General features: G+C 45.9%; 1 protein-coding gene across 1 annotated transcript; it reads left to right on the forward strand.

Moving 5' to 3' along the window:
* Positions 1 to 718: 718 nt before the first annotated feature.
* On the forward strand, positions 719 to 15,327 carry VSIG4 (V-set and immunoglobulin domain containing 4). Its single transcript, XM_088665421.1, has 9 exons — positions 719 to 776; positions 3,939 to 4,295; positions 5,007 to 5,309; positions 6,708 to 6,773; positions 7,328 to 7,411; positions 8,946 to 9,017; positions 10,136 to 10,237; positions 12,341 to 12,362; positions 14,713 to 15,327. The coding sequence occupies exons 1-9, from the start codon at positions 719 to 721 to the stop codon at positions 14,978 to 14,980; spliced, it is 1,332 nt and encodes a 443-aa protein (XP_088521547.1). The 3' UTR covers positions 14,981 to 15,327.
* The last annotated feature ends 919 nt before the right edge of the window (positions 15,328 to 16,246 follow it).

The following is a 16,246-nucleotide window of genomic DNA, read 5'->3' on the forward strand; positions in this document are numbered from 1 at the left end:
CCACACCATGTGTGTGGGGAGGGGGGATATAAACCATAACACTTATAAATAAATAAATTAAATCTACTGTATGTTCAGTTTCTATGGGACCGACAGAGCTTTTTGTGCTTGAAATTTAAGTTCTAAATGTCCAGTTCAGGTGTCAAAGTCTCTCAGCCCATTTAGGGTTACCCTGAAACTTAGAAACTTAGCAAATATACATGAAATGTGAGCAGAAGGAGAGGATGCAAAAAATGGAGATGGGGGGGGGGGAGAGAAGAAGAAGAAGAAGAAGTGTGTGTTGGGAAAAAAACCATCTGATTTTAAAACAAAGTTCTTTCTAAAGGTCATGCAGAAATCAAGACATAACTATTACAAGGTTCTTCCAAATAAACCCTTCAGCCTGCAAACGAGTGCATTTTTCCCTTCCATTCATTGCAAAGGTGATGATATTGCTTTTCCTTGTTTTTTTTATTATAATCAACCAGCTTACTCCAATAATGTCCTTGATGCATGTAGCCAATTGGAAGATGCCCCTCCTTTCCTTTCCTTTTTGAACAGAAAAAGGGGGACGAAGATACGCTGGCACTGGTATAAAAATCTGAGATACAGCGATACAGTTGTCCGGTTAGTAGGGAGCAGAGACAGAGAAGTTTTGTTCACTGCACCCTTGAAGGATCTAGCTCCTTACTAGTTAACACAGAGTAAGGAGCAATCAGAGCATCAGACTCTGGCAATCATGGTCAACTTAGCTTGGCTGTGGTTTCTGCTGCTTGCACCCTCTATCCATGGAAAAGGTGAGTCCTTTCAGGATGCAATTTTAATATTGTTTAAATGAGATATACAATACTTTGTTCTTCAAACTCATAAGAGTAACAATCTGGGCTGCAATGTTTCATTTTTTTAGATTAAAACTTTTAAAGGTTTTTAACTTTTTATGGCTCTATTGTTTCATGGTTTTATTGCTGTAAGCTGCTTTGATATTTTTTTATGATGCAGCAATATACTCAGGCTTTTTTATATATAAATAAACCAATAGGCTAAATAATGTGCCACACAATTAACCAGGTGGCAGACTTTTAAAAACTAGGCATGGGTAGGAAAACAGTAAAGTCACAGTTTGTGTGTTGCAGCTGAAATGAGTGATGTTGCTCTGTTGCATTGTTGTGAGGAAGAGGCGGGAAATTTCACTAATGTTGCTGTTTGCTTAATCACTCCTAGCTATATATTATTGCTTTGATTAAATTACAGAAAACCAGAAAACTTGCAAAGAACTTGTAGAACATTTTGTATGCTTTCTTTCTGTAAATCTGCCTAGGCACTTAAGTGACAGCAATTAATCTGATGGTTTTATGCCACTCTACATTTGCTGTATCTTTAAAATTCTGCAAGGCTTTTCATCCTTTTCATTCTGTCCTCTCATTCACATTTACTAGATAAGCCAAACGTCATTCTTTGATATGTTTAAGAAAGAAGTATGAAGTGTTTAGCATGTCATGGGGGCTTGAACAGGTGGATGGAACAGGTGTGGTTTTCAAAATGTAGCAGATGCCTTAAACTTGCATAATCTTAGCTTCATGCCAAATTACTTATGAGGTTGTTTTCTGGCATTGTTTTTATAGAAATGTATTTCTTACAAAATTTGCAGCCTCTTCCTGCTCCCGTGTTTGTGCTTTTCACTGAGGCAAAAAGGGTCTCTTGCAACTTTGATTTCACAGGGACTCTGTTGGTTGGATATTCCTTTGTCAGGCAGATTGCTTCAATATTCAGTTGGTCTCTTTCAGCAAGGAAATGCCAGTCATTTTCTAGCCACATAGGGTTTGTGCTACCTCCAGTCTCAGATGCAGTAGGGAGAGCTATGTTGTGCTCAGGTCCTGCCCTGGGGTTTCTTATTGAGGCCTTCGGTTGGCAAGTGTCTAGGATGCTGGACTAGAAGGGCCCCTTTTGGACTGGCCCAGCACGGATTTTGCTGTGTTCTTATGGTCAAGAAAACTTGAGCTACACCTCTGTATTTATTTAATTTATAAACAGAGGTCAGGCTTTAGTCCTGCATCTTTCATTTTATAGGTGTTCTGGCTCTTGGTTGGCTATTCCTTTGTCAGGCAGATTGGTTTCAATGTTGGATTGGTTTCTCTTTATACAAGATGTCAGCCACTGTCTATTTCAGCATGGCTTTCTGCTGCCCATGACTTTATTGAACTCAATTGTTTTGATTAATCTGTTGTTGCTGTTTGCTTTGCTTATATGGCAGTGTGTTTTCCCTTCTCAGGCAGATGGCTTCAGAGGTCAGTTGGTGTCTCTTTATGCAAGGAGGTGCCCGTTATTAGTTCTTAATGCCTGTGTACAAGCCACAATGGCTATGTGCTAACTTCATTGTCATAGGCAGGTTCTGCTTGTGGGCCTCCTGCTTGTGAGCCTTGTGTGCAAAAGATGACAGGTTCAGCCCTTAATAGGGCTCAGAAAGGCCCCTGTGTGAAAAACGTGAGAGTGTCAACATGGTTGAGGTGAATGGGCTGGCATGGGCGTAGCCAGGATTTATGTTGGGGGGGCAGAGCCTCAGTTAAGTATTTTTATTGATTTACTTGATTTGGGGGGCAGCCCCCTTGGCCACGCCCAAGCAGGCTAATGCTCTGATCTGGTAGACAATATTGTTACAGGCCCCCCATTCTCTGAACAGCGAGAGCCTCCAGGGGCTCCTGTGCTTACCCAGGTTTAGTTTCCTTGGAATAAAGGTCAGCGGAGACTGTGGTGTCTTTAGGATATATAGGTTTATTTACATGTGTATTGCAGGTACAACCTGTGCAAAGGATGAAGGTGCTCACAGCATTAATGCTGCAGCACATCTGGCATTAGGTTTCCAGAGAAGCCTCAAGTCACAGTTTGGGATCCAACGTGGAACAACACATCAGGCACAACTCACACACAGCCACCCCACTAATGGCCTATTGTTCTTCATCCTAGGATGACAGTGGTATCCAGCCAAGGAAAAGGCCCCCTCATTTGTCTATATATGGCAAACTCTTAGGACATGTAGATGTCAGTACTTAACTGGCTAGCCAAGGAGCTAGTTTAGCAGGTTTCCCACTAATTCTGTTTTTCACATAAACAGAATCACAGGTTTGGAAGGGACCCATGGGAATCTGAACCCCTAAACCTATGACAACCTATTCTTATGCCATCCCATCAACATGCAGCAATAAGTGAAAATAGGCACATTGGAGGTTTTTAAACAGAGGTTTAGCTGTCCTGGATGCTTTAGCTGAGATTCCTGCATTTTGGGGGGGTTGGAGTAGATGACCCCTGGGGGTCCCTTTTAACTCTACAATTCTGTGATTCTATTATTGGGGCTGCTAGAAAACAGAACAGCTTGGTTGTTCTCAGGTAAGGAGCCAGTGAAGGATGCTGTTTGCTTGGTATGTCCCTTGAGTGCTTGGCATATGAAAGCCATCACAGCTTGGGGAGAGGGGAGTTGATGAGTCCTATCTTCTGCAGGTAAGGGGAAGGTTTACACATGTGTGTGAAGAAGCAACAATTTTGCATTTTGGGGTTGGGCAGAGACACCTGGTACCGGTAAGTTGCTGGGGCATCTCTGTAAATCTGATGTTGGGTAGTGGATCTACTCAAATGGGTCAGATGGTTAGAGCATGGTGCAGATAGCATCAAAGTCACAGGTTCAATCCCCTTAAGAGACAGCTGTATATTCCTGCATTGCAGGGGGCTGAACTAGATTGTTCATCCCACACTTTTTTGTGCATTTCCCCATCACTTTCTTAACTGCTAAAAGTCGTGTGTGTGTGTGGTGTGTTTAAATAAATAAGCAAATAAATAAATAAAATTGATTTCCCAGACCAGGGCTCTTCAATCCACTTTAGTTGCACAGGCCTAAATTTTTGGTATATCAATCAATCAGTCCTGTGAAATAATATAATAACCTTCTGCTTATCTTGCTCCTCCCCCAGTTGTTCTGGATTTGACTGGCCCCCACGAGACCCACGGCACCTGGAGGGCTTCAGTCACTTTGCCATGTCTGTACGACCCATCTCCTGACTTCCTGGAACAAGGTGTTGCTTGGAGGCAGGTGGATCATCATAATAGAGCCATATTTCGCCGGGATAATGACTCCGGGGACCAGACACCTGTGGTGCATTTCAGAGACCGACTCACCGTTCCAAAACAGCCCCTGGGTGATGTCTCCCTCCTGATCCACTCTCTCGGCATGGCAGATAGAGGGCGATATGCCTGTGAAGTTACCTTCCTGACCAAAAACAATACCAGGGTAACAATATCAAGGATCATCACACTGAAGGTTAAAAGAGGTAACCTGCACTAATATGCTGACAAGGCTGCATGGTTAAAAATTCAAAACGTTTTTTTTTTAAAAGTTGCATAATATCATTTTCTATTTTGTTTACTCAGAAAATGTGTGGTTTGCTTTTTATTAAGGATTCTCAAGCAGGTTTTAAAAAAATGTAAAGAAAGAAAAATATATAGCTTTGCTTTCACCATTCAGGTGTTCAGCTGCTTCTTTGCAAGGTGACTTGGTGACAGATGGGACTGGCTTTAAAAGAGGATTAGCCAAATTCAGGGGGGAGAGGGCTATCAATGGCTACTAGCTACAGTGGCTCAGCTCTGCCTTCACAGTTGGAGGCAGCAAGGTTCCCCCCCCCCGAAAACCAGTTGCTGGAAACCATAGGAGGGGGGAGTACTGTTGTGCTTGGGCCCTACTTGCAGGTTTCTCAGAAGAGGCATCTGTTTGGCCTCTGTGAGAACAGGATGCTGGACAAGATGGGCCTGATCCAGGAGGGGGGGGGTTCTTATGTTCTAAATGGAGGGAGGGGACAGGTCCCCAATCTTTTTATCAATTGTGCGAAGAAGTGGGACCTTGAGGATCACATTCTCCTTGAACCTGACAATTCCAAAGTATCTTCAGTCATCTTCCTTTACTGTTCTCGCATGCTATGTCTGCTTGAGCTGTGCAAGCACCAAATTTGCTGCAGGTGTTTGATAAGTATCGCTTTGCTCCCCAGTTCCAGTGACCAAGCCTGTCATTAAGGCCACCAATGATGATGAAACCAGCCTGCCTGGCGTGATGAGGTTCAACCTGATGTGCCTGACCAGCGGCTCTCCGCCCATCACTTACCGCTGGTTCAAACAAGTGCAAGGAGGCAATGCAACCCTTGTGGGCAAGGAAGCTGTGCTTGCCTTTGACCGGCTGGAGGCATCGGATGCTGGCAGATACTACTGTGAAGTTGAAAACAGGGTCAGCACACAGCACGCAGGGGTCAGCACGCAGAGCCAGCAGAGTAAAGCTATTCGGATAAATGTGCAAAGTAAGAACATCCAACAACCTCTGCTATGCAAAGAGACACAATGTAGCTTCAGAGTGATTTAGTTTTAGGAAACCCAATTCATTTATTTATTCAAATAATAATAATAATAATATTTAATTAAAAATGCAGTAAAATGGCTACATACAAATTCAATAAAACCAGAATACAGCATAAAGCAAAGCAATACATAGTGTAACAATAGCTGCTCCAAAGCAGCTAAAAAAAACACCCCAATTTATAACAATCGTTTTTGTCCAGGCTTGACCGTTAAGAGCTCCAGTATCTGAAATTCTTCACATGAAATAGATTTTTATCTGACAAATTTATGAGCTACATTTTAAAAACATACCATAGCAGTGTACAATAATTACAACCACAGTACACAATAAAACAATGTGTTCTGCTCCCTAGTTCACTTAGGCATTTGGTTGGCCTGTGAAAACAGGATGCTGAACTAGATGGGCCATTGGCCTTATTCAGTAGACATTCTTACATTCTTAACATAAAATTCAGTTCAGAAAGATCAATAAGGCAGAAGGCTACAATCCTACCGGGTATATCTAAAAAACAAAGGACAAGTGTGAATTGGGAACCCACAGCATTTTAACTCCACAGATCTTACTTGCCCATTAGGTTCCTAGGGAAGATCCAAGTCACAGCTTTGGGTCTAGCGTACAGCAGACACGTCCCTGCTTCTGCAGCTTCCAGGGTCAGCCAAAACTCTCTCTCACATAGAGTTCCCCATCTTAGATTGATATGGTATCCAGCCAGGTGAGGTGGAGAAAAGCCTACCCACTTGTCTCTCTGGCAGCCTCCTACAACATGTAAATGGCAGTACTTAACTGGCCAGCCAAGGCTATTACCTTAACAAAAAAGACTGGTTTGATTGGTTCAGCAGGTTTCCTGTCTCACTCTAAACATATGCAGGATTGCAGGTTTGGAAGGGACCCACAGGTATCATCCAAACTGACACACACACACCCCACCCAAAAAACTCCACCTTTGCAGTGTGCTAGCTGCCCTGTAAAACACCAGTTACATTGATGGTGCAGGATACATATTGCCGTGTTTCTCCAAAAATAAGACACCGTCTTATTATTTTTTCCCTCAAAAACACACACGGTGGTTTATTTTCAGGGGATGTCTTTTTTTTTATTAAGTATGGCTTATTTTTGGGGCATGGCTTATTTTTGGGGCATGGCTTATTTTTGGGGTATGGCTTATTTTCGGAGAAACATGGTATGTGCAGGAATAAATGCTGTGCAATACGAACAGTGCTTAAGCACAATCAGTACATCTAATGATTATCAGAATCTTACATGCAAAAAAGAACTGATCTGTTCTTCAGAAAAGGGGAGGGATGGAGAGAGAAAAATGCATTCCTGCTTTTGCTTGCAGGACCTCCAGTGCCATCTACTTCGGGGCCTAGCACTGAGTTCACAATGTACACCACAGCTGTGGCAGGTAAGCTGTTGTCAAATGATAGGCTGTTCAGTTTTGAGTTGTGGGTGGGAAATGTGTGCGTGATTGAGGCGGGGTCACCTGCCTCTCTGCCTGGCCTTCAACTGCTACAGCAGGCAGCCATTGGGGAATGCCCCCAATTGCCCTTCTTCTGCTTTTGTCCACTGTTTCTCCCCCTTGTTGAAGGCATCCTCCAGTTGTCCACATGATCATGGATGGAGGGGAAATAGAAATTAAGGATTCCTTCACCCTGCAGTCTCAAAGGGTGCAGCTGGGCATGACAGTAGCAGACCTGCCCCTGTAAACTCAACTCGTCTCTAGTTGTATATCAAGTGTGAGGAGGTGGAAGCCCAGTCTAGACAGCAAAGGGGTGTGCAGATGAGGGATGCCAAAACCTTCTCAATGCCTTGCAATGCCACACCACAGCACTTCCCAGGGCATGGTTTTCTCCCAGCTGAGTCCTACCAAGAGAACAGTGACACTGGGGGACATGAGTGCATGTGGGGAAGGCAAAGTATGGAGACTTTCAACTTGACGTATCTTTAATAATCTCTCAGATGCCACAAGCACAGCTTGGATGGTGTTCGGAGGAAGAACCACATCTGGCAGCTTCAACTCAAGAGAGCTCACCACGGCAAAACGTGAGGAACATTAGTGTGGCCTTCCTGTTGTTTTAGACTGCTGGAGGAGGGCAACCTGAATTCTCAGGGAGGGTAGGGGAATGTGCAATGCAGGTAAAGCTCTGTGGTTCACTGCAAAAAATTCTCTGCTCAGGGGCCTTTCCAGGAAATGTCAAAATCCTTCTCAATGGCTCTAGTCACCCTTTCCTTCTCTCTGTGTGCCAAGAACCCAGAAGTCTGCTTCTGTCCCTAAGGCTCCTTCGCAAACTAGGAAGACCGTGTTGGCGGTGGGGCCTTGGCTACTCCCCCTGGTTTGGCCCTTGAGCACAGATGTACAGTGGTGCCTCGCTAGACGAATTTAATTCGTTCCACAGGTCTTTTCTTATAATGAAAAATTCGTCTAGCGAATCCCATAGGAATGCATTGAATATTTTTTTTTTTTGGCCCATAGGAACGCATTAATTGAATTTCAATGCATTCCTATGGGAAACCGCGATTCACTAGACGAATTTTTCGTAAAACGCATTCGTCTAGCAAGGCAACCTCCGCTAGAAAAAAACCTTTCGTTAAGCGAGGCACCACTGTACTGATAAAGTAGCTGGATACTACCCATGGTTGCATGTGACAGGTAAAGTTTACCTCGTTACAGGGACCAGCATTTTCAGCTCCAAAAACTAACCAAGCTGTACTGTGGGGCTTTCATTGCATCTTTAGGACTCGACTTGGGGAAGAGGATACTCTCACTAGCAGCCAGGAATGTGCTTCTGCACCTATAGAAGCACAAGTGTCATTTTCAGCCACAGCAGACACACTGACATGGGTGGACCTGAATTAGTCCTGTTCATGCCTTTCAGTGAGTCTTCTCTGAATAGGGCTAACATGGAATACAAATGTACTAGTAACTGGTGTATCCCGGCCCTAAGATGTGTTACAAAAAAGATCAGGTTCCTAAGTGGCCTACATATACTTTAACTGCTGGAGGGAGTTCTCAGTTTTGAGGAACATTTGTTCACTGTCATTTCCGGAGAGTGAGAATTTAGATTTTTATTTCATTTAGGGCTCATCCAGACTTAACTTTCGCCCCACACTTTCTAGGCACAGGTCCATGGTTTCCTGGTTCGTGTCTGAACGTGTGGGGGTGGGGTGGGGTTGTTTTTGGTGCCCCACCGCTTTCCACAGGAAAACCCGATATTTACTGCTGAATTGGAGCAAATAGCTATTTCGATTTCCTGCAGGTTGCTGTTTGCTCCAATTGAGCGGTAAAGAGCTGGTTTTCATGGAGAAAGTGCCGGGGCAAAAAGAAGAAGACCCTGTCCGACATGAGCCTGTTTCTAAAGGTCACCCCATTTGACACCCCAGCAGAAGCACCTGACACCTCGATCCCAAAGTCTTTTGTGTAGCACAGGAGATGAAATTCGCCCTGTGAATACACTGGGGTGGGGTGGGGAGTTCTAACGGCTGCTGCATAGATTCTCCTCCAACCTTGCTTCAGTTGTTCTGTGGGTGAAAGCCAGTCTACTTTCTGCTGACGCAGGATATTTGCCTTGATTTGCAGGTCCAGCTACAACTTCAACACCAGCAACTACGGCAGGGACTACTACAGGGAAGCCTTTACCACAGCCTACTGGTAAAAACCGCACTTGATAGGAAAGCGAAGGGAAAGGAGGAAGTGAAGTTGCCTGTGTGGCAGGCTTGAAGGTGGCAGAATTCAGGCTGCAAGTTGGAAGTGCCATTTTTGAATGCATCCCCCATTGGGGGAGGGGGGGACTTGCTACAAGTTTTTGTTTGTTTGTTTGTTTTCACCAAACCCCTTACATACTAGGGACTACAGGAAAGTTAGGCTCCAACCTTTTGCCTGCCACTTTTCAGGATGCATTTAACGTAGGAAAGGATTTAAAATGTTTTGATTCCCCTTCAAGCTGAAGTCCTATGACCTATTCTCAGAACTAGGGATTGGGAAGAATTTAAATTTAGTTCACATTTAAAGGCAGTTGTATCAAATCCACACTTTTCAAAACAGCGTGAGAACCTAAACAGTGCCACCCTACAAAATTTACCCTTAACTGAATTTTGCGGTGCAGTTTTCCAAGCAGTGTTTACAAAAATGTATATATTTGGGGGACATGTGCATTGAAACGAACATATCAGTATGAATAGGCATGCAAATATGCACCCTTTAGTACCCTGGGGTGCCACTCCTCTGGCCCTGGATATTTGAATTCATTTAAAGTAGCTAGGTGTTCCCTCACCACCTCTTTTTCTATCTTGGGCTGCAGCTCCCTTCTTGCATCGTTTATTCTGTTATCACCAGGTTGGGCCCTGCTTTCCTTTTGGGTGAAGACAGAGGCAAAGTAGGGGTTGAGCAACTCTGTCTTCTTTCTGCCACCCAAAAGCATTTCTCTGTCTTCTCCGCACAAGGGACCTACTACTTGCTTGTTCTTCTTCTTGCTTCAAACACAGCTGAAGAAACCTTTTATTATTATTTTTAACCCCTCTTGCAAGCAGGAGCTCCTTCTGAGCTTTGACCCGCCTTTGGCCCATGGTGGCGAGAAGGCTCAGCTTAAGATATCCATGGCCCTAGCTGCAGTTATTTCATTCTTCACAATAGCCCTGCAAGGTAGGCTGTACTACAGTCCCATCTGACTAGGGGGGGGGGTGGTCACTGAACGTGAGCACGACTTGTACCAAACAAGAATTTTTGCAAGTCTCTTACTGTAAATCTCAGCCTTTGCTGTATTGCCCTAGGGTCCAAGATGTCGGATTTCGCCATCATCGTGCTTGTTCTGATCACCCTTGTTATCACCGGCATTCTTACGTGTTTTGTCTGCCACAGAAGAAATGCACCTGGTGAGTGAGTCAGTTTTCATTCAGAAAACAAGGGCTTCTCTGATTTGACAGAGTCAAATGATATATGAAGAACTGGAGGGAGGGACTCTGCTGCATTAGTCCTCGGGACCAGGGAGGGTGGACCAGGGTGAAGGATTTAGGAACCCTGTCTGTGGGACTAGTGAACTGCAGGTAGTTCTGAGCATAACTTGGGATGCAGACCTTGGGCAGTTTTCTGCTAATGAGTCCAGTAAGTGCAAGGATTTCTGCTTGAGCAATGTAACCTCCTCCACATCTTCTCCAGAGAGTTGGTAGAACTGCTGGGACAGATTTAAGGAGTGTGCGTGTGGAGAGAAGCGGGGGAGAATGTTCTCTCGTGCAAGGAGAATTTCTTGCACCGGCAGATCATTGACCCTAGTGTCACATTGCATTCACCCCCTTGAATTTAAGATTTCAAACTTGTAATGCAAAAGACAGAATTTGGAATAAAGACCCACATCCCCATCCCCGCCCCGCCCCATTCTGAAATTTGTTGTACTAAGTTTCACGTGGGCTTGTGGTGGGGGAGCTTGGGACCATGCAACCAGAATGACTTTCGCCTAGAACTTTGCCTTCCATGCAGAAGTCATGTGTTGGACCCAACAAATTGTTAATACAGCTTTGGAAGGCACTTCCAAACATTTCAGTGCACTTGTGTGCAGTTAGAAGGAATCCAAAGGGGATCTTGTGCAAGTGGGAGTAGGGTTGCCAGACTCAATAGAGGACAGGACTTCTGTGCCTTTAATTGCTCTGCTCTCTTTTGAGTCTGGGAACCTTAAAGAGAAACCAGCAGACTCTTTGCTTGGAAATTAAACAAAGGGTCTGCTGGTTTCTCTTTAAGGTTTCCAGACTCAAAAGAGAGCAGGGCAATTAAAGGCACAGAAGTCCTGTCCTCTATTGAGTCTGGCAACCCTAAGAGGGAGCTGCCCTTGGAATGTGAATAGCCGCTCCAAAGAGGTGAAACCAAGTACCTGCAAATGAACATGGGCACATGAGTGTCCTCAAAAACATTTCCAAGGTACAGTACAAGGTTGAAGGGATAGCAGGCAATATCATTTTTGTTCAGGGAGCTGAAAGGTTCAGGAAGCCACCAAGGTGTGTGCTAATTGGTCAGATCAGCTACTTGGAGTTTGCTTGTTTTTTAATGCTGTAAAACATCCAGCCAGATCTGTGAACAGTGAATGTGTTCATGGGCAGAAAGAGTGGAAGATGGTGAAAGGGAGGTGAGATACAAGAGACAACTTCAAAATGGGGGGAAAGTGGGGATCCAAAGGACTTTGAGAAGTGTACTCAGGTACCAGTGAAAGTAATCATGCCTCTTAAATGTGAGCAGGTGTTGTTGTCTTTTTCCCAAATCCAGAAGTTCCTCCAGGTTTTCGGAGGATGATAGGTTCAGGTTTCACAATGGCTTGCAAGATCCATAGTTTCTGACCGCTCTTCAAAACTATTGCCCGGTTTCAACAGCCCATTGATTAGTTGTGCTGCCAGCACATAAATGTATATCAAACTTTAATTTGGCCACAGACCAGCATAAGATAAAACATACAGGTAAACTGTACACAAGACTTAAAACAGGTAAGGGAAAAATAAAAGAGGTGATTATATCATATGTAAAAGGTGGAAACAAAGACAAACAGTTAAAAGGAACTATAAGGGAAGGAGCGCGAAGAAGTGATCTGACTGCACATCTGTCACCCTATTGATTGCCAGGGTTGATTTGGCTGATGTGGCTGACTAGGCAGGTGTCCATCACAGCTCCATGTGCGTCCCTCCCGAAGCTATGTGCTCGGTGGAATAGGACAACCATGCCAGACAGAAGGAGTGTACCGTCCTTCACTCAAGGGTATACAAAAGCACATAAATGTTGATAGGCCGTTTCGCCTAAGAGCTGCACCAGTGCCACCCTGCCACATACAGAACAACAGAGCAGCTGTATTCTCCTTTGTTGGGATTAGGGTGTAAGCTGCACTTCCATTGTTCATCTGATATTGCTTGTTACATTTTTAACAAAAGCTGTTTGCAGTTTTTAAACTGTACTTTTCTGGAGGGACGTTTTCTCATAAAGTTCTGCTGTTTGTTTTTCAGGTGACGGCTTTCCAATTTCATAGTAAGTGATTATATGATTATCTAGGGGTTGTAGAGCTGACATGTTTGGGCTGGCAGCATCTTGGAAAGATAAATATGAATGAGTGAAAAGGACCTGAAATATAGATGCTACAGTGCATATTTGTTGTGGTAGGAGGAGGGTGAATGAGAAGTAGGTCTCATCCTGAATTGCCAGATTCAGGGCTGAATTATCCAAAAGGATGTGCTTAGGGCACTAGCAAAACAGGGGTACCCAAAAAAGTGACCATTTTATTTATTTATTTATTTATTTGTTTGTTTGTGGGGGTTTTTTGGTGGGGGTGACCTTTGATATATATATTTTAAAGCATTTAAGTGGTCATGTGAAAAATCAGAACTTTGCTAGTCTTCCTTACACTCCACTCGTACTCTTCTTGATTTTTCTTTTCTCTTTTTTATTTTGAACTTATTTTGAACTACAAATTGGGGAGAGCACCATAATCTTTTCAGTGCTCAGGGCCTCTGGCAGTCCTAATCCAGCCCCAGCCAGATGCCACCAGTGGGCTCAGCAGATCCCCTGCTTTTGCAAAGGACATAAACTATTGGATCAAATATTTGGGCTAAAATCTTTAAAACAAGGGTAGACACTTCCAGCAAATCAGGCCTTGTTCAGTGGCTTGACAAGCTCCCCTGATTCATTTTTTGGGCAGTGGCATAAGTTCCGCTACCACTAGAAAAATAAAAGTGTGCAAAACAACAGCAAGGACCACACAACTCCATGCAGCAAGTGAGTCCCCTATCTCCTTAGAAAACATGGATAGAATAGTGGTATGTTGTGAGTGGAAAGTGACTTTTGGAGAGACACCCCTCCTCATGGTGCACACACACATATGCACAATTTGAGTGCATTGCCTCCCCTGATCAAATAGGTTTTTGAAGCAATGCAACAACCAGCAAGTCTTGTTTGTCTAGAGCTAAAAGAGGGCATGAGAGTCCACAGCACAAGTAGCAAGGATCTCTTTTTAATTGCCTTCAGTGCTCTGGCAGGGCAGGGCGGGGGGGGGGGCTCCCCGTCTCTCACCTGTGCCCTGAGGGATGCGGGTGGCACTGTGGTCTAAACCACTGAGCCTCTTGGGCTTCCTGAACAGAAGGTTGATGGTTTGAATCCCCATGATGGGGTGAGCTCCCATTGCTCTGTCTTAGCTCCTGCCAACCTAGCAGTTTGAAAACATACCAGTGCGAGTAGATAAATAGGTACGGCTGCAGCAGGAAAGTAAACAGTGTTTCTGTGCGCTCTGGTTTCCATCACAGTGTTCCATTGCACCAGAAACAGTTTAGTCCTGTTGTCCACATGACCCGGAAAGCTGTCTGTGGACAAATGCAGTCTCCCTCGGCCTGAAAGCGAAATGAGCGCCACAACCCCAGTTAACTTTGACTGGACTTAACCATCCAGGGGTCCTTTACATTTACCTTTTACATGCCTGAGGCCCCTTCCTTTTTCTTTTTTTGCATTGATGAAAGGTAACCTAAGGTGGGGGTGCACTTTGCAGGCAGGAGGGGAGTGGCAAATGGCCAGATGTTAATCTTTGCACTTGTTTAAAAGTCGAAGCATGGATTTCAAAAACAGGCTGTGCACATTGGAAAGGTATCAGTAAACTGGAACAGGACATAGGAAGCTGTGCAACATGGGCGTAGGCAGGGGGGCAGGAGGGGGCAGTTGCCCCCCCTAGAAGCAGGGCCGCTGGCTAGCCTGCCCTGCTGCCCGCCCGGTGCCGTCTCCCTTCTCCCTGGCTGGCTGTGGGGCGGGCGGAGGGAAAGCCCCAGAGCCGCGCAAAGCATTTGGCTGGCTTTCCCTCCGCCTGCCCCACAGCGGCTCTGGGGCTTTCCCTCCACCCACCCCGGCAATCGCAGAGGGGGAGGAGGGGATTGGAGCAGCCCGATTTCAGGCTGATCCTGGCGCCCCTTCGCCCCTGCCGATCGCGGAGGGGGAGGAGGGAGTCGGAGCAGCCCGATTTCGGGCTGATCCTGGCGCCCCCTCGCCCCTGCCATTCGAGGAGGGGGAGGAGGGGGTCGGAGCAGCCCGAAATCGGGCTGCTCCGATCCCCTCCTCCCCCTCCGCGATCGCCGGGGCGGGTGGAGGGAAAGCTGGCAAGGGAGAAGGGAGCTTTCCTTGCCCCACTGTGGCCCCTCCCCCCACCCCTTGGCCCTGCCCCTTGCCCCCCTAATTTTCATCCTGGCTACGCCCCTGCTGTGCAAAGAGAACCATCTAACTGCAGAAATGCAAATCTGCCTTTGAAGTTCCAGCCCTCCAAAGTGCTTCATTTTCTTCCATTATGCCTGTTGCAAGCCCTGGGTCTATTGACCTGATTCTCACCTTTTACTTTCTCTTTCAGCTTCTGTATTACCCGAAGCACAGATGAAGAGAGCGGTGATGACAACACAGGTGGAAGTGATGGGGCCCACCCACATGACCTAGGAAGAGACAACAGGTGTGCATGTTCATTTGAGTACGAGGCACTGAACCGCAGTGCTGGCAACAGCTACATCCTGGCACCTATACTAGGCCTTGAGGAAGAGGCGATAGAACTCAAGACAGTCAATATGTATGAGGCCCTGGTCAGTGATTCAGATTCTGAATTTGAAGTGCTAGATGCCCTTTGAGGCGCCCTTCTCCTCAATAGCCACCGGCAGGCTATTTCCCATATTGTTTCTGGAGGTAAAATTGTGCCACCAATTGGGCGAAGAGGCCATACATCTTGACTTTCCATGACACAACCAGGATGCAGTGAGAAAACAGCCATGAATTGAGAATTAGCTATTTTAAAAAAGCTCAACAACATTGCCCAAACATTGGCCAGAGCTCAAAATAGTTTCACTTTTTGAAATATGGCAATGCTAGTTAAGTAGGATGAAGTGTGGATCATAAAAGCAATGGCTTGTGTTCAAGTGTGCCTCAGGAATGCATTGTAGGTTCTCTGCCTCAGAACTGCCCTGTGTAAGGTGGAAGATAATCAGTTTTGTTATATGCTAGTGGTGGTGGTGGTGGTGGTGGTGGTGGTAGTGGGTGTTGTGTTGTTGTTGTTGTTCTTGTGGTTGCTCTTGTTGTGATTGTTGTTGTTGTTATCATTATTATTAAATTTATTAGTGATATTTTCTTTGCCAAAGCAGCTCATGTTCATTTCATGTCTGGGGCTCAGGCTCCCTCCCTCAGTACTGCTGGTCTGGAAGACAATCAGACTGGTGCCCGTGTTGCTTTTTTAAAGGTTTGTGTCATTTACATCAGAGGTCCTCAACCTTTCTGAGTCCATTGCTCCATTGACCAACTACATTCTTTCTGCGGCACAGCTGTGGGGCTCAGGATCCCCTTGCCTGCAGAGCCAGCAGCCTCTCACCCTTTTTCAAACACCCCCTTGTGGAGGGTTCCCTCAACCTCCTCTCCCTTCTCCCTGGGAGTCCTCCAGGCAGCCGTTCCTACCGCCCCTAGTCTCTGAGCTGCCCTCCCCCACCCCAAAGAGAGGTGCCTCCTCACACTGCCCCACAAGTGCCTGGGAAGAGGATGCCCCCAGCCTTAGTAGCCCAATGGAGATTGGCCAAAGGTGAACATGAGGCCAGCACCGTAGTCACCTTGGGAGGCAGCAATGGCAGCAATGGGTGCTGCTTGGCCTGCACATGGCAGAAAGGCTTCCCTTCAGCACTGGGCACTCAGCTTCCAGGCAGGCTTCGCACACAGCAAGCACAAGAAAGTCCACACCTGCCTGCCCAGCCTCCCACTTGTCTGTCCATTCCCAACAGCAAGGACTGGTGAACTGGCTGGCTGGGCTCCCTTGCCCACTTGCTTGCTTACTCTGCTCCTGGCAGCCAGCACCCCCTGGCCAGCCCCAGAGGCACCATTCGTCTGGGGAGCTTGTAGCCAGGGCTGCTGCAACA

This window comes from Zootoca vivipara, chromosome Z2 (genome assembly GCF_965207765.1).
Source record: "Zootoca vivipara chromosome Z2, rZooViv2.hap1.1, whole genome shotgun sequence".
Lineage (NCBI taxonomy): Eukaryota > Metazoa > Chordata > Lepidosauria > Squamata > Lacertidae > Zootoca > Zootoca vivipara.